Source organism: Perissodus microlepis, chromosome 23 (genome assembly GCF_051167445.1).
Source record: "Perissodus microlepis isolate ML-2025 ecotype Zambia chromosome 23, ASM5116744v1, whole genome shotgun sequence".
Taxonomy (NCBI): Eukaryota; Metazoa; Chordata; class Actinopteri; order Cichliformes; family Cichlidae; genus Perissodus; species Perissodus microlepis.
In genome coordinates this window covers 28,219,036-28,237,875 of record NC_140482.1, presented here as the reverse complement: position 1 = coordinate 28,237,875, position 18,840 = coordinate 28,219,036, and the positions used below count along the sequence as shown (strand labels likewise).

Here is an 18,840-nt window from a genome sequence, read left to right as displayed (position 1 = left end):
AAGTTTAGGAGATGCACCTGGGGTGACTTGGCAGGGGATGAAACTATTTGGAGGCAGCTTGTAAGCTTTGCCTTGTAAGATGGATCTTGAGGAGGTTCCAGTTTGATTTTAAAAAGTGTGAAACGTGATAGAAAAATAATGTTTAGTAAGCAATGATTTATTTTATTTGTCAAGTAAAATGACCAAAACTTTTCTTAGTTTCAGATTCTCAAATGTGGCAATTTGCAGGTTTATGTGTGATAGAAAATGGAATATTATGAAGTTCCAAGAGTTTGACGAGAAAAACATTTTTTTACTACTTTATCACATTTTACTTCAGGGTTTTCCAGCTCTGCACACTTTGAAGATGCAGTCCTTCTACAGAAAGTACAAAATCAGTTCAAAAACTGATTATATATTGCTGAGCTGGTCCATCTTCCTATATCTGCTTTTCCCTCCTGAACTTTAATCCAGATTTTTTTACTCCTCGCTGAGGCAGGATCACTCTTAAATCAAGTGGCAACCCTTCGACTGTTTCCTCAGTACACGTCAGTAAGAATTCACTTTAGACTGTGTCTTTACCCCAGAATAGTCCATCATATGCAGCCTCTGTGTGTATTCCAAGTATAGTCTTGAAGGGATGCTTTAAAGGAAGGGGGTGATTTTCTCTCATTGCCTTGATAACCGATGCATTCATGACAATAGCATCCCTTTCAGATGAGGCAAGTAAGACAGATGAACACAGAGATAGACAGACACAGACAAAGCCTGACACGGCGAAATCCAGGGAGAGATCGACAGGAGGAGAGGAAATAAAGAAGAGGCGGCAGTAAGAGGCGCCGAGTCGGAGTGTAATATCGTGGCAGATTCACGGCTGGTGTCACATGGGGGGGTGCGATGAATAAAACGTTGTGGCATGTTCGTCTCTCAGGGTTGGCTATGCTGTAAAAAGTGTGTCTGAGAGGGGAACAGCTGTCATTGGTTCCTCTCAACATACTGCCATCACCATTTCTGTTAAATATGAAATATATCAGTGCTTATATTCCCCCTTGGCTCTGCGAGAAAGCTTGCCCCAGAACTACATTAAGAAAAGCGCACGATTTGTGAATTTTAAATACTCGACTCTGCGCGGCAAATTTGACAAATTGAGGTCTCGTCTGCAGTTTTGTCTGACCTCAAGTGAAGTGTGCTCTTGAACGTAATCCTATGTGTGTGTGTTTATCTTCCCTACAGGCGTGTAACGAGTTCACCACCCATGTGATGAACCTGTTGAGAGAGCAGTCACGCACGCGACCCATTTCGCCCAAAGAGATCGAGCGCATGGTGAGCATCATCCACCGCAAGTTCAGCGCCATCCAGATGCAGCTCAAACAGAGCACCTGCGAGGCCGTGATGATCCTACGCTCCCGCTTCCTCGATGCCAGGTGTGTGCCTTTGCATACAGGTTCAGGTCGTACACAGCACGCTCTGTGCTGCAAATTACAAAAACCTCTACGTGTGCTCTCCTTCTCTGCCTGATATCCATATGAATGGCTGATGTAGGAGGCCTATCATGCCATAAACGTGGTGTAACACATGCTGTTTACCACACATGCTGGACTGGTTTGCATGACTGGGTGCCATTTGGACTTGTATACCCAGCAACACTGGCCAACGAGAGCTTCGTGCATGATCCAAAACACTAACTGCTTCCCTTTTTTTAATGTAATCGCTTGTTCTCTTTGATGCGTGCTTTGGATTTGCATACATTTCTCTAAGGATAAATCTCACTCACTGTCTGAGTTGGAGGCATAACATTTAAATGAGGCATGCACTGCCTTACAAAGCTCCCTATCTATTCTCTTGCAAATGATTGTGGTGGTGCAGCAGCGAAGGGGAAGGGAGAGGAAGAGCTTTCGCTGGTTGAGAGGCACTGCCATGCTCAGCTCCACTGATTAATCTACTGGCTGCTAGAGCCCATGCTGTGCACATTTACATATTCTCATCCAGGCTTTCGAAGCGGGGGACAGAGATTTTAGCACAAATCTCCTCACCGGTGGATCCACGGAAAGAGATTTTCCAGGGTTCCCCTCCAGCTTATGTAAAGCCCTCTTTAGACATGGCACACGTAGATATGACCTGATGAGTGCAAGAGATGGAGGGGTCGGTCAACTCATGAGCCACCAGCATGTGATATCTGTCTGCTTCAAGGTGTGGTGTTGGCAGGATATCGCTGGATTCATTTTCATATTCAAAGCATGACAGAATGCGTGTTAGCATTTCCTGCCTTCTCTGTGCTGTAATGCTTTGTTAGCATGGTGGGAAACTGATGCTGAGGTTTTACATGGGTGTAAACACACACACACACACACAAAACAGCAACATACAATAAAGTTGCAATAAAATTCAGTTAAAGCTGTTAAAAATACAGGTGAGCTTTAAAAAGCAATTTTAGTGAAGCTGCAGATTTGGTTTGTAAATGAAAAACATCTCAACAACGTAACCACGCAAACCTTTCACGAGCGATCGAAAAAGTGATCAAAAGCTTATAAAGAGAGAGAATGCAGAGTTATGACTGATAAAGTTTTGTAACCCGAGTTTCCCTGTTGACACCAGAGCAGCACACGTTTTTGACACATTATTTAAAACTGCGCTAAAATTGAAGCGTGGACCTCCGTTTTTTTAACTGTGAACAATGTCAAACGTGGCCATCGAGAGCATTACTACTGAACTGTACACTTCCTCTAAGCGTTTGGGAACATTGTAACATATTTCAGTTCGTAGTTTTAGTTTTGTCACCTCCAAATTCTTTATTTAGTTATTATTCTCATTAACTTTATAGCTGTTTTAAAAAACTATTGATCAACCCACTGTACATTACTATACTGCAGATATATCCTTTATCCTTGAAAACAGTGAAGTATTTAATAGTTAATTCCTCCTAGATAAGGTGTAATTAATAAAATAAATGCTAGAGCTGTTCCATATGCTGGTGTAATGCAGTCAGAATATCAGATTTTCACCACAATGAAATTTGAAATTATATTATCAAACACAGAGATTACTCAAATTACTATTCAGCTTTGTGTATTTTATCTCTTTTTTGTGAGTATGAATGCAAAAAAGACATGTGCAAATGCACAATTGCACAATTATTTATGATATGTTTAATTGACATCCCTGTGATAATTCTTGAGTTAAATGTTATGTTAATGAATGGGTTTAGGTTTAAACTGCACACTTTAAAACTGTTGTCCTTTAATTATACATATATATTTAAAAGGAAAAAAAAACACTTAACTTAAAAATATTCTGTCTAATCACAGAGCAAGTACACAAATCCAGAGTCATAGTCAGTATATTCCCAAAACAGTGTTACGGTTTAAAGCGGAGCCCTACCCTGGTTGGTTTTAACTTCTGTATATCTGAATATTCAGTTGGCAAACACTGCTATTAAACCTTTTAAAAAATAGAGACTGTGATTTCTTCTTTATCTCCCCACAATTAATAGTAGATATTGACTTAATTATTATGACCCAGTTATGTGCTTTTATTGCCAGCCCTAATGCTTTCTTCAGATGCTCATAAACAGAGCTGTAGTGCAGCAATTCTGGGCCTAATTGTTCTCTTGAGTCCTGACAAAGTGTCTCAGTGCAAAGCTGCAGCTAAATTGAAAGTTTCTGGTGCAGCAGAGGTTTTCACAAAGGGGGGTAATGTACATCCAAATCAAGGCCAGATAAACCCGCAGAGACCGTGCTGGTGTCAAGCCAACATCACGGATGCTCGGCTTATAACTGATGACTGGCTTGAGTTGGTATCGGCGTGCTGAAAACCACTTCCTCCATTTTAAAGCAACCACAATATTTAATAGGGTGAACTTGCAGAAATGTCATGTTTAAAAGTGAATCCAAGATTTCGGATAAGGTTACATTTGTAGTTGTTGTGCAGTTTATTTTAGATTTTTCCTCAGTTTTGGAGATGGCCGCTGTAGAAATGACTGCTGTCTTATGAATACATTGGAACTAAATGACACTTGCATTGTGGTGCGTAAGTGCCAAGAATACATTTTAAAACTCAGCAGCAATGCATCTTTCCAAAGCCATGACCTGATTACAGTAAGAATGCACAAACTTTGTCACGAGCTATTTTATGGAGGAACAATTTTCTTTCTGTCAAACTACAGACAATGAGGGCGAGGCTGGCTAACTAAAGAAAAAAGACACGTCTATCCATCTTTTACAATTTCCCCGATTGTCTCGTCCCATTATATTTAAGAGAAAGCAAACATCTCTGCAGTGGAAAAGTCCCAAACTGTTACCTTGTGGATAAAGGCTGGAGGAGAAATAAGCAAATTTGATTTTGAGATCAGAGCGCTTATGACTTCTCTCTGTAATGATAGTTCCCCAGCGTTTCTTACCAGTTCCATGTTGTTATCGTTGCTCTAAACTTAATTTTATCCCCGTTTGAACCTTCACTGTTCTCTTTGCAGACGAAAAAGACGAAACTTCAACAAGCAGGCGACAGAGATCCTGAATGAATATTTCTACTCGCACCTCAGTAACCCCTACCCCAGCGAGGAGGCTAAAGAAGAGCTGGCAAAGAAGTGCGCCATCACAGTGGCCCAGGTACACCGCAGATCACCGCCACCTCACAGCACCTGTAGGAACACTGCCGTACACAGAGTAGCAGGACAAAGACGAGTTTTAATATGAAGCTGGCGCAGAGCGTCTTGGCAAGTAACCTAATAATATGTTTTGTGACTGTCATGAGTACAGACAGCGTCTCTAATCTTTTAGCAGTGCCTTTCATTGAGACAACAAAGGACTTAAAGTATAAATACGCCTTGTCATGAGTCTGTAATCTCGTAAATCAAACCAGACAAAGCTATTTTTGACCAGTGACACAGTGTTCCTATTGAAGTAATGCAAGCTAAGCACAACTCAGCTGTCACAGTTCTTATTGATCTAATCTTATAGTGGATCACATGCACCACTTGCAACATAAATTCTAAATACAGTCCAAGTACTTTTACAAAGTGTGACACAAATGGTGAGAAATCCAGCATACTTTGTGCACGTATTTTTTGGGGGGTAAACTAAGTGAAAATAAAATAGACTGAAGTTTCTAATCGAACATCTTCGAGAAAGCAACTAATTGATTAATCAGCAGCTGCTTTCAGCTTGTGAAATTCAGCGCTGGGATCATTTGAGGCATTTGATGATTAAATCTAACGGTAACTTAACCAACATCTGTCTCATGGCGAGTGCGAAGACTAAAACATCTTTGCATTCCAGCACTCAGGTTGTTTCACTCCTGTGAGAGTTGATAATACGGAAAGCAATGACAACACCAAGGTAAACAGCAGTTTGTGTTTTGAATCCATCATTTGGGAATGGATTGTTTTCTCAATTGGTTTCATTAATTTCTAAGGAATGATTGGAGGGTGCAGCTGGGCCTGATTGTGGAAGCTGCTCGGTAGCCGAATGATTTGTAGAGTTTCCGTTTCTTGGCCATAATAAAGGAGAATGTTTACCTACTCTGTGCATTGGAAACTTTGCAGGATTGATTTGGTTTTCATTTTAATGTTGTTTATCATTAGCGCTGGGATTACCCCCCCGGCTTCATCTGGGAGTCCATTAGCCGTAATGGGTGTTAGCGGATGTTGACTGATTGGTGCTTGCGTGAGTTCTGATGATAGCTGCAGTCATGGTGACATAATGAGACTGTTATTGGCAATCATTCCATTCTGGCACTAATGCAGATTCACAGCACCAGTCTGTGAAGCCCATACCTCTGACAGAGGCTCTCTGCAGTGTTTTGCATGCCATTAAGGCCATGCAAGCTAAACACTGCCATGGTTTTTCTGAGAGCCTCTGTGTGGTAATATGTCGTGACAATTAAACTATATTCTTTTGTTTGTCTGCTCAGGTTTCCAACTGGTTCGGGAATAAAAGAATCAGATACAAGAAAAACATTGGTAAGTTCCAAGAAGAAGCCAACATGTACGCTGCGAGAACTGCCGTGAATGCGGCTAATGCATCCTCACATGGAAGCCAAGCAAATTCACCCTCAACTCCAAACTCTGCAGGTGAGACAGGAAGTCCCTGGCTCTGCTCAGCTATTAGATATGTGCCTCCTCTGTGTACTACAACTTAGTCAATTTTAGAGTTTTTTCATTGCTGATGCTGGTAATTTGTAAAGGATCAAAAAGTAGATCTGTCAGGCAAACTCAGTTATACATAGAACATGCCTAAAACCTGACAAAGCACCCTCGTTACTGCTGAACAAATTAAACATTTCCCCTTCACGACTCTAATTACCCCCCTAGAAGAAAAATATGTCCGATTAGACGACCTGAACCCCGTGCCAAGTCTCCATAATCTCACTGTCCTCTTGTCTGGGTCTCAATTAATCCTGTTCTTCATGTATGCTTATTAAACTCTGTATTTATCACAGTCTCTGCTGACACTCTAAGGATAAGTCTGGTAGTATTCTACATTTTTCTTATTTTTGGTGAATAACAGTGGAAAAAAGACTAACAGTGAATTGACCCCACTTACTTTTCTTGTCGAGCCACATTCGTTTACAGAGATGATTAACTCTGACGTCTCATCACAATTACCTAATCCTAGGCAATCAAAAAATGTACTTCATATTTTTATACAACTGTTATCCCAAGTGCTGCCAATCAGAGGAAAAAAACTTATCATTCCAACCGAAATACATCAAAACTATTCAGGTTTTCCAGAAAAGTCCATTTTTGCCTTATCCGGTATATAGAATTAGGGTTAACGTTACCACTATCTATCAAACCATCACATCTACATTCCTTTTTTTACCTTTCATACACACATTGTAGTTTGTTTGGGGTTTTTTTTTTTAATATACCACCTATACCATGTTCATATGAAAAATACCTGCAACATAAATTTCAGTTCACACTTGCTTAAAATGCCTAAAATTTATAGAAAAATGTTAAAGTTGCCTCTTTCATTAGTAGTATGAAGGATTCAAGTCTTACAGGACATTAATATTTAATAATTTTTTTTCTTTTTTTTGCTAAATGTGTAAATAGCCACAGGTGAAATAAAGCTTTTAAAATTAAATACACTACGTGTTTTAATTAGTAGCCTTTATTAAAAACTGCAATGCCCTACTGTTATGAGATATTACTTATTTTTAGTTAAGAATGAAAGTTAATTTATGTAATTAATTTTTATAGCAATTTTTGCAGTGGATATTAATTTGACCTAAGAACACCTAACAAAAACATTGTTTGGTTTTTACCAAATAACAACATTAAGATTGAAAACAGAGCGTTAGTTTGCTTTAATGTCTAGCAGTCGTAATTCTGCATTTTAAGCCACAACATTAAAGCTCAGCTCGCATGTTTAGATAGATATATAGAGCTTTAACCTGAATAGTGAAGGTGATCTTCAGGCCAGGAGAAATATAATTTATGTAATCATAGTGTAGTGGTTTACACATGTGCCTGACATGTAAAAGATCCCCATTCAAGACTGCGACAAGACAAATACCCAAAAGTTCTGTGTCAGGAAAGGCAGCTGATTTAAAAATCTTTGCCAAATCCCTCCTCAGCAGAAGTAGTTCTTAATTCAGGATTAACGTTGAACAGATAAATGACAAATGAAATAGAAATAAGAGAAAAAATATAAAAACCTGTTGACTGCTGTTCCCGGTAGTTTAACTACACTCCTGCATGTGGAGTCCAGGTAGCCCTAGGCCTCAAACTGACCAGCTTCAGAGTTCAGCGGTAATCCAGTAACATCAAAATATGTGCAACCCCTAGGTCTGAGGGTGGATCGAAAGGACCACCTGCCTGTGCCTAAATTACCTAAATATCACTCGCAGACTTGACACACATTTAATGGGACTGGCGTGGCAGCCATCTTGGAACCTTGAAATCTTATTAGCCTCTATTCCCCTTGTTATGGCTCCCTCTGGTGATGGATAATCCTCCTAGTACCACACTAAGACTGATATGTTGCCATGTTTACTTTGTGATGATTCCCAGGCTGTTTTCTAGCCACATGTTTATTGTAGTAACAGCTCCCCCTCATCTTAATCAGTCAAAGTAAAAAAAAATCTCTCCCCGTACTTTTTGCATAAGCGTTATATCATTCTTCTTCTGTGGTATTTTCTCTAGAGGCAGACAAACCCTCTGCCTCCTGTTGACACCAGCACATCCATGGTCACTGTACATGTGTGGTCATATATTAATGCTTTACAGGTGTGCTTATACACTTTATGTATTGCATAAAGTAGTAAAAATTTGAAAGAATGCCAGACTTATCTTTTTCTACAGTCCAGTGTTGTTGGGAAATGTTTATCATTTGCTGTCTTCCTTTGATGAAATATCAGACTTAAGAAGAAGAATGGCTTTTTCAGGCTTCTTAAAATGTCTTTTAAATGTTGTATGCTCCAAAAAAACACGACAACAAGTCACCATCACTAAAGATAGTTTTGTCTTTCAATGAAAGCAGTTCAGGCTACTTGGATGAGACAGCAATTGAGTGCATTTCTTATTAATCTGGGCTCCTTTCTTAATTCTTTTTTGCTAATATGTAAACAGATTACCTGGTAAAACATATACCTGATACACTACTTCTCTGTCCTCACTTCACCCCCCTGGTCTAACAGCCTGCACGGCTGCTAGCTAACCCTCTGCATGCTGCTCCTCCAGGCTGCTTCCTGAACGGGCTGACTTGCTCCTCTTTGCTTGCTCTCTGTCTCTCTGTGATTCGACTGCTCCCTCTCTCCTTTCAGGTTCTGGTGGCTCTTTTAACATGTCAAACTCGGGGGACTTGTTCATGAGCGTGCAGTCTCTCAATGGGGACTCGTACCAGGGGGCTCAGGTGGGAGCCAACGTGCAGTCGCAGGTAGGGCCCCAAAGCAGAACAGAAGGTGATACAGGGGCGGATCGAGTACTGATCTTTGTAACGCCAGACTCGTCATACACAGGTTTTAGATGAATTAACTAGTAACTAGGGTAATTTCACCCTCGTAGTATCAGGAAGTCGGTCATCTGATAATGCTTACATTAATTTATATTAGCTTAAAAGAACTGCAGAAATGTGACAGTACATCTACAGCCAAACCAGCCAATTACAAGGAAGCTAGCAAGATGGACTGCATTGATTCAACCTCAAAAAGCCACGCCCACTGGAGGGAAATGATTCAGCTGATGTTACACTTTTGTGTTTTAGCATTCAGTATTTAATTAGCAGTTACAAAGCTAAGGTTAGATATCTTTTAGTCAACTATGTTTATCACCAACTATGCTTTCTGAGTCATCCACATTCCACTTTAATGGAAGTTATGCAACTGTTATTCTCATTTCAAACTCCATTTTTTGTTATTCTTAGAATAGCTTTGCATGAACCACAACATCATCATCTGTATTTACCTTATACTAGGAGTATAGCCTTTTAGTTTAAGCTTTGTCTGAAACAATTCAGTTTAGCTCCCTCCCTTGCAATTTCCTCCTGATTGGCCACTTTTATAAATAGGTCTGAACAGCAGTGGGTGGAGCCTCTGTGTTCACATTATGATCATTTTAAGAGTATCCCTTCTCAGTGAGAACATCCCGAGCCAAGACTAGAAAAGCATCTGAAATGTTTGCCATATTTAATACAAGCAGAAAGTAAGGAAATGCATAACAAGTAGCTTTTAACTTACAGAAATATAGGTGTAAAACTGACATTTTGATATTTGACTTATTAACAACAAATAATTACTCTCATTAATAATAATTAAGCACAGTCCTGCCTGAAATCGTCAAACTGATGTGGGTTGTACCTGTTGGTACTGTTTTCCATCACCCTGTAGCTTTTGGGAATTTTGATTTTCTTTTTCTTCTAACAGATGAAACTCACATGGAGGCTTCTAATAACTTGTTTCCCCTCTGATGTGGGCGGGACTTAATTGCCCTCTACCTCTGTGCACTTACTTGTACTCATACACTACTTGTTAACAAAATAAAATTCAGACCCTTTTTCTATAGAATTTAGTGGGACTTGGATAGCATTTGTGGGACTAATAGGGGACCTTTTATTTGTCATGTTTTAATGATTTCTGCTTTGACTGGCACATGCTGTTAATGACGAATCTTCTTAATCTAAATATCGTTAATCTTGCTGGCATAAGAGCATGTGTTCAACTTATTTTCTAATAAACTTCCTTTTTACCCTTGTCATGCACACCCCCTCCAAAAGAAAACACCCAGCTGCTTACTTTTACCTTGATGGAAAAGAGTCATTAATACCTCAGTCTCAAGGGCAGAAGATTTGTCATCCTGTATTCATCCTACAAACAGTTTGATTTCAGCTGGCAAAAACCAAACATCTCTTTATCCTGAATTCCCTTTTTGTTTTGGACTTTGTTGTCTCCAAGGACATACTTGCAGCAGTGTACTCTTGTTGTCTCTCTTGTTGTCTTGTCATCTCTCTCTTTTCTCTTGTGCTTCTCTTGTGTTGACTCTGACCTTGCTTTGTCTGCTCTTTCTGAATGTTTCAGGTGGATACCCTTCGCCATGTTATCAGTCAGACAGGCGGATACAGTGAAGGACTCACAGCCAACCAGATGTACAGTCCGCAGGGCATCAATGTAAGCTTTCCTTTTTTTCCCCTTTGTTTTTCCTTTCTCTCCCTACCAATTATTTCAAAGCCATAGGGCTCAGAATGCCACTTAGTAGGACTTGTCTCCACTCCACGGTCACCTAGTTGATTGCTTCTCTAGCACTCGTGCCACAGGCAGCACGGTACCCACCGTACGCAGGCGTGGTGCTGGCCACACACATGCAGAGCCGCCTTCTGAGCCTGTCATGTTCAATCAGGCCTGGAGTAGCACCTGCAGCCACGTATGGTCAGCCGTGAGAGAGCCGCACAAACAGGTGACACCTCTTTGCTCTGGACTTCAGCTCCCTCTGACCACCTGACCCGTGATTAGCAGCCCCAAGGCCAGAAGCTCCCGTTAATGCCCCACAGGAGACATCAGCACCGTCCCGCTAAAAATAAAACCTCACGCTCCTGGAAATGACTCCTCATGTGCCATAGGGGTTTGTCCCCGACGTGTTTGTCTTATTTTTCTGCGGAGTTCGGGTTTAGATGTGGGGGTATGAGGGGTGGGGGTTGCTAGCTGGCGGCGGCAAACAGTAGGGAAATTCACAGCGACAAGCCGTGTCGTAAAGGGGAAAATCGATAAGACAGACACAAGGAGAGCAGAGTGTGGACTTGGGACAGCAATCCAAGCGCATTGCTCAGATCATGTTCCTGCCACACTAATGGCCCTGACAGCGAGCCGCGCTGAGGACGAGGACGGTCACAGCCGCGGCTGGGTTCCTCCGCTGTCGTCGTCGTGCCTCACTGGCCATATGATAATCAGATGAAATGTCTCCCGTATAAAAACATGTATGTGTATTCAAATAGGCTTCCTGGCTGCTCCGAGCGCATCCCACAGCTAGCTGTGCTAACCCTGAGAGGACGCTAACGTATTCAGGCCCTGTTCTTTCTCAGTCCTTTGACCTCACAGATACGGTTCTCCTTGGACGCCTGCTTGCTCTACCACATCTTACACTGCCACAGTATGCTGTGTTATTCACTTTTATACCCTGTAAAGAAGCTCTGCAATGCATAATGTAGGAGCAGGATATCTGTCTGGCAGCCTGTTTGCCTGTGATTTATGTTGCTAAGGCTGGTAAATTAGGAATCTCTGCTCTTCACTTGCCTGTTTTTTCTCCAATCCATGCACGACAGTTTAGTTTGATATAATATTTTTGCAGATAATAGTAAGTTATGACAAAGCTGTCTTTTGTAGAAAACTAGATTTTTTCCACTGAGGTATCTCAACCTCTTTTGGCCTTTATTTTGCAGAATTCAGGGCATAGAAGCACTTTTGTTGTAATGTACAATTTACAAAATACATCATAAGTGGTTTTTGGTTTGTCTTTGCATAAAAGTTATATATATGTATATATATATATATATATATATATATATATATATATACATATATACATATATACATATATATATATATATATATATATATATATATATATATATATATATATATATATATATATATATATATATATATATATGTATGTATGTATGTATATATATATATATATATATATATATATATATATCTCAAAAATGGCAACGCTTTTATAACTTCATTGTTAATTAAATGCAGGAACGACCTGTATCCCGAAAAAAAAAACAGTTTTAGAGACATGTCAAGACAGACTTTAATGAATCTTGTGTCTAATACAAAAAAGCCTGCTGGATAATGACTGCTGCGGGTGATTACATTATACAATCTGACCCCTCCACTTTTGATTACACATTACAAGCTGTGAAATGAAAGGCTGTCGAGGACCATTTCCAATTTTTCTGATGGTTTTAAATTCGCTATTAACACCCTAAATGCTCTTTAACAGGCCTGTCTCTGGCGGTGAAAAGGACCTCCAGAGTTCTTATTGTATGTTAATTCCTACTGTCAGCATCGTAATTAGTGCATGTTTTGTTTCAGACGGCCTTCCATACAATTTACATATATTCATATTGTTTAAAATGACAGCAGCAGGAATTTATTTCAAGACGAAATCTTGCACAAGTTGACTTTTCCTCTCTTTATTGTTGTCATTGCTTAAATGAGTGAGTGTGCAGTGTATGATGGGGTAATTCTGTTTCTGCTCAGCTGGAAACACGGCAGTATTTTTTTTTATGTCAGTCTTATTCTGAATTATTAGCTGTAATGTGAGCTGTGTTAGCTTTTCCTCCAATCCAGGAGGCAGTTTGACTTAAGGCTGTGTTTGACTGCGTAGTTCAAAGTATCCCAGCGTTGGTGCACTATCTTGCCCTCGGGACTTCTATTCGTTTTTATCTCAGTGTGTTTGAGCTGCATCGAGTACTGAACAGAAGAGCAACACACTCACGCCCCACTTCTGGTTCTCTCTGATTCTTTTCCCCTCCCAGGCAAACGGCGGCTGGCAGGATGCTCCAACCCCCTCATCAGTGACATCACCTACAGAAGGACCTGGAAGCGTTCACTCCGATACCTCCAACTGATCCTCCACCCACCCGCTTCCTCTTGATTCCCACTTTCCTCGATCCACCACAACTCTCCCTTCCAAAACTTATACCCTGACCCCCTTTTTTTGGGACTGGATGGGAAACGGCGCGGCACAGTCGGGGTCTGGAGATGACGTTTTCACCATTACGGATAAAACTGTTCACTTTTCCTATCTGGACCACCGCGGCACCGTTAGCAGCCTGCGTAGGGGACTCATATTCACACCACACAGTTTGTACAGTTTCCACTTGATGTCCATGTTGCCTCTTTGTATTTCTCTTTACAGTATATATTCACACAGTAGGCTCACAGCAGCGTATTGGCCCACATCTTGTAAATTGAGATGCTTTCACACTACCTCTATTCGAAATAATAACATAGCAAACAAAATTTAAACGGCTTCGGTTTTACAAAGTTTCGTATTTTTACAAATTTATCACACACCACATCGAGCCCTATCGTTACACGTCTGTTTTCAATACCAGATTACTTTTCTTTTTTTTACCTATGGTGCCAAAGTTCAGCTCTGGAGGTGAATTTTGAAAACATTGTTATCTCATGTCCTTAAATTTCTCATGCCGTACATTGTGACATATTATTATTATTATTATGTTAGTCCATTTATATTAGTAAGCTGATATCTAAGTATTCAGCCTCGGTTTGTATTGTTTGTATTCAGAACTTCTACAGCAGACACTGTTTCAGCTAACACGCGGTACAACAGTGCAGAGACTTTACAATCTTAAAGCGAGAAATTAAGGAATTGAGCTCAAAGACGTATATATTAAAGCACAATAACATCTACTGATTAAAGTCAAAGGGGAGCATTTGTAAATGTGAAAAAAAAGAAAAACTGTTTAAATCTAACAGTGAGACAAACGGATCCAAATACTGCTGGTAACCAAACAGGAATTCAGTTTTTAAGGTATCATGTCATCAGGATTGAACACATCGCATGTCCTTTCTCATTCATGTATGGAATCACATTTGTGCCAAAAGTCTGAGCACGAGATGAATCATTTTGAGATCAGAAGATTTTTGGTTTTGCTCAACTTATTCTTTTCCAATAAATAAATTGGAAAAGTCAATAAAAATGTGCAAAATTTGATAAAAATAAATAATCGTTTCCTATTAAAGTTTGTAAAACTGGAACATGCTAAAAAATGTAATAGATATGTCTCTGCAATATTCATTTTTTTTCTTTTTTCTGTTCAAAATGTCTCACTGAATCCTCAGGATTTAGTCACAAATCTAATCGGCATGTGTTCATCTTGATCTGCCTGACCTGTTTTGTAACCTCTGATAACACCAGAGAACGTCTGACGTTAGAAAGTAATTATATTCTCACTTATTCACTTTTTTTCTTTGTTTAAAATGACACTACACTCATCAACATGATGCCAATCTGAAATGTGAAATTAAATTTGTGACCTTTGTCGTATGTACAGTACAATGTATACATGCTTACAATAGTCCTCATGAGCATTTGCATACTTTGATACCAAAAAAAAGGCAGAATTTTTATCCTCCTCATTGGGATCAGCTTTATCGAGGGTTTTCTTTTTCCTGTTTTTGAATGATTTTAGTATCTGCAGTGCTAGTGAGCATCTCATTATGCTCCAGTACTCTGTATCCAAAGCCAAAAAAATGCACTTGGAATACAGTAGTGTTTATATAAATTCAAATGAAAACAAATACCCTGATGGCACACAAATCCAGAAGATGTTTGGATATAGTTTTATGCGTCTCCATTTTGCAAATAAGTCATCTTTTTTGTTTCACTTGATATTCTTTTGACTGTTTTTCTTTTTATGCTACCATTATGTGTGAATTGCCCAAGAATGCTCTATATACAGTATGTAGATATGCGCCTTTACTCTTTTTTTGCATCTTTGAATTTGGACAGTAGCTATTTTAACGCAGCCTCTTTGAGTTCCTGTTGGATTTACGGTGAAATTCTTCTTATTCTTTTGTACTCATGTCACATGTTACAACCCTGCGTCCAAAATGGCTACTGTCCCATTAAAGGTGACGTGAAAAGTTAGCGTTAACATTGCCCTCTCTTTGGCTTTTATTTTAGCTGAACTGAACCCTGAGAGAAAATTCAGTCCCGAGATCCCAAACAGCCACAAAACAGCCTGAAAACCACAGGTATTTTTTTAACAGTATTTATTACACACGTATGAAATCATGGATGTCTCAGAGCTTGGGCGTTGAGATCTACGACGGCGTGATGGCAACAGACAAACTCATTTGAATGACTCAGAGCGGCTCCCCTCTCGACTCACCTGCTCAGTATTACAGCCGAGGGGGCGAGCACCATTGAAATGATGCACAGAACCTGCCTCAGTCGTGTCTTTGGAAGTCATTGGAGTGAACTGACAGCGGCGGCCATGCAAGGCAAACACGAGGATTGTTTTTGCACCCCTCAAAAAAAGGCTTAACTCTACTTTTCACATTGCCTGTCAAATATTATCGAAGCTTCATGTAATGATGCTTTTTAGTTTTTGAATATAAAAGGAAAAGAGACATGAAAAGAAAGATGACCAATTTGTAAAACATGAAATGTTTTATTTGTTGCATGTCTTTTTGTTCTTCAATAAAATAACGTACTGCAGTGTTTTGAATGTTAACTTCTTTTTTATAAGGATTTCAGAGTGAAATCGTGGAGCCTTTTTCTTGACAGGTTTTAACTTTTAAGATCTCTGCGTATGTAAAAAGGTATCAAATGGAAAACTATTGTCTTTTTAATTCCGATTCAAAACTTGTTTTCTGTGGAGAAAAATAGCTGAAAGGTGTAGGTTTTATGGTCTCTTAATTTGTACTGGCAATGCGTATCCCAAATAAATAGTTTCTTTTGTTGCATAAACGGAGGTTTTGTCATTTTTCTGGTGAAGTTTTGTTTGCTCTTTGTGCTTTTCTCCACCACAAACTTGAGTGTGGTGTTTCCAGCAGACTTTTGTAACAGGGTCAGGGTCAGAAGTCACTGTAGGATACAAGTTAACACATTGTAGACTTGTCAGTCCAACACCTCTGGATAGCATTGCACGTCTCACTTCCAACTAGGCTGTGGCATGGAGGCATTTTATCACCACTAACATAGCACCGGAGCTTGGCCTGAGCTGCCGAGGGTGTGAAGGGGACATTTTCACAGTTTTCACAGTGAGTGAAAGCTGTGTGCTCCCGGCAGACAGACACCTCCTCTATCCCCCGCCACCCTTCCCCACACCCAGCGCTCCCTCTGAGGCATGGTTAATGTGCGTTCCCTGAAAGAGGCGGAATCCACACTTATCTCTCTCTTCCAGATAAACCAGACAGGATGTCTGATTCTGCTTCTTCAATTCATCCCTCCTCTGGAAAAAAAAATAAAAAGAAGGAAGGGGCTGAAACATGAACTTGTGGATTAGGAAGAGGTTCCCAGGAGCATCCAAAATCAGGGAGCGTGACAGAGACTGTGGGAGTGACATATGCAAACATGATCAAGTGTAATTACATGGAGAGGCCTCCTTATTTCTATCAAAGGGTTTCTTTTAGCCAGTGTTTCAGGAATGAAAGGCAAAAAGTGCTGGACGTGTAGCTTTAATTTATTCATGTTCTCCTGCAAACCAAAAAAAGGCATTGTGAGACTGATTCAGTCATTACATGGTGAAAAGGTGTAAATCCCATTCTGAGTAAAATCGCTGTGCATTCTTTTGAATGTCTGAGTCCTTTAACAAAAAAAGGCTGTAAAACATCCTGTACCGTGACAAATGCACTGCAGGTTTTTATGAAGACTACACTGATCATTGTTCATTTTACATCATGAAAGTATAAATCCAATCAGCAACAGAATCTGGACCACCTTAACTCTTTTAACCTTACCTTGGGAAGGGATTTAGATTAAGAGCAATTAAAGAACATTACCCTAAGAAAACCCACTAATTTTTCTTTCTTAAAAACTTAAATTGAACTGGTTTAAATCCTTTTCAAAACTAACAAGAATCCATTGGCAGGTATTATTATTAGGTTAATAAGGGCATACCATTCACAGTAAGCATTTAGCTGGTGATTCGCAAGTTAAAATCTTTGCTGTCCTGGTTAAAACTCATTAATAAGCAACGGTTTTTAATGTATATGATACCTATTATATATTAAGTTTGTGAGGAAACATTTTCCTACCTTTTCTCATTTTACCAACATAAAAACAAAAGGCATTTGGATGCACAGAGAAAGAAAGAAAGAAAATCAAAGTTCCCGTTTCATTTTGCTGCTCCTGGTATTGTACCTGCTAGTTCATGTGCTGTCAGTTTTGTTTAATGACAATGCACAACAGAGCCACTGGCAACATATCTACACTGCCCCCTGGTGGCTAGGTGCTGTAGAGATCATAAACCCCGCGCCGCCTGTAAAATAAGTTGTTAACGTGTCTGTTGAGCTATGTTCAGGAATTATACTCAAACATGACGAAGGGCTGTTCCTTACTTAACTGTACAATTTATCCTTAATTAACTGTACCAAAAACGGTGTCGTTCTACAGTAATAAGTTTGTGCTGATAAATAGTAAGTCATGTTGTTACTACTATGTTAAGAGCACAGATAGCAAATTGGTAGTTGATGCACATGTGGCTAACTAGTTTGTAAATTATAAATATAGACTGAGCATTCATGATGGCTCAAGGCAAATCGAGCGATTTAAGCTGGCATATAGCTGGCATATCACCTGGGCTGAGGTGGAACCTCAACATCTCATCTCCACCAATGACCGTTTAAAAAGACGGATGTAGTTTCCGAGTGTGAAAGATGAAGCCAGCAAGCAGGTATGGGAGGAGCTGTGGGTCAGCAGCAGTAGTGACGGGTAAATTCGATTCTTTTTACTGAATCGAGCTTTAATGAGTCACTCACCAAAGTGAATTGGATTTCCTGAGTCATTTGAGTCACTGAGTCAGTTGACCAGAGAGTGCAAAAATTTATATTTTCACTCAAACTTAATTTGTTTCTCTTTTAATGTAAATCCTACTGCTAAGATGAATGATTGTAAAAGAAAACAACTATTTTATAGAGCAAAAAAGAGCAAATAAAAAATTCGAAAGGGAACATTTATTTATTTTTATTTTATTTTATTAGTATTTTCCTTAAATGTGTCAAATATATTTTCTCATCTAAATGTCCACTGAGCTGTGAGCCAGGGGGCGGTAATGCGTCTTAACATTGGTTGCCAACCAAGAAGAAGAAGAAGAAGAAGACGTGAGCCAGGAGGGAGGGGGTGAGTGAGTGAGTGAGTGATTCGTCTATGCTACGATTCAGCACAGCAAGGGAGGGGGTTAGTGAGTCCTGAGTGATTCGCTTACGCTACGATTCAGCACAGCAAGGGAGGGGGTTAGTTTTTTTGTTGTTTTTTTCTTTGCCATCATTTTTTTTTTTTTTTTTTTATTAGTAAAATTAACATACAAACAAAATGCACCATATATTGCACATTCAGAGAATAGACATTCCTTACATATTAGCAACTTTCATATATAGGAAAAAGAAAATATAAAGATGGGGTCGGGAGCTATGATTCAGCACAGCAAGGGAGGGGGTGAGTAACTCAAATGTGCTGTTAGCATGTTAGCTGAGCGATGCTACTGTGATGTGAGCTTCTACTCAGGGTTTTTTCTTCCAGTTCAGAGCAGAAATGTTTTTGTTAAGAAACTGGCTGTTGTTTTTTTCCCCACAATTTTAATTATAAGCTAGATATATTTCTACTAAAGTGAAAGTGATTCTCGAGTATTGAACAATTCGTTCACGAATCGAACATCACTAAGC

The 18,840-nt window shown here is 39.6% G+C and overlaps 1 protein-coding gene across 3 annotated transcripts in view; it reads left to right on the top strand.

Moving 5' to 3' along the window:
- The window catches only part of pbx1b (pre-B-cell leukemia homeobox 1b), a 63,878-nt gene extending 47,953 nt beyond the window's left edge, over positions 1–15,925 (top strand). Inside the window, exons 4-9 of one of the 3 annotated variants that reach the window (XM_084921277.1) lie at positions 1,213–1,403; positions 4,448–4,583; positions 5,887–5,935; positions 8,746–8,858; positions 10,495–10,584; positions 12,960–15,925. In XM_084921277.1, coding sequence (XP_084777403.1) covers positions 1,213–1,403; positions 4,448–4,583; positions 5,887–5,935; positions 8,746–8,858; positions 10,495–10,584; positions 12,960–13,052 — 672 coding nt within the window. In that variant the 3' untranslated portion in view covers positions 13,053–15,925. Of the gene's footprint in view, positions 1–1,212; positions 1,404–4,447; positions 4,584–5,886; positions 6,047–8,745; positions 8,859–10,494; positions 10,585–12,959 lie in introns of all 3 variants that reach the window. The other 2 variants (XM_084921276.1, XM_084921278.1) reach the window with 2 other exon arrangements.
- The last annotated feature ends 2,915 nt before the right edge of the window (positions 15,926–18,840 follow it).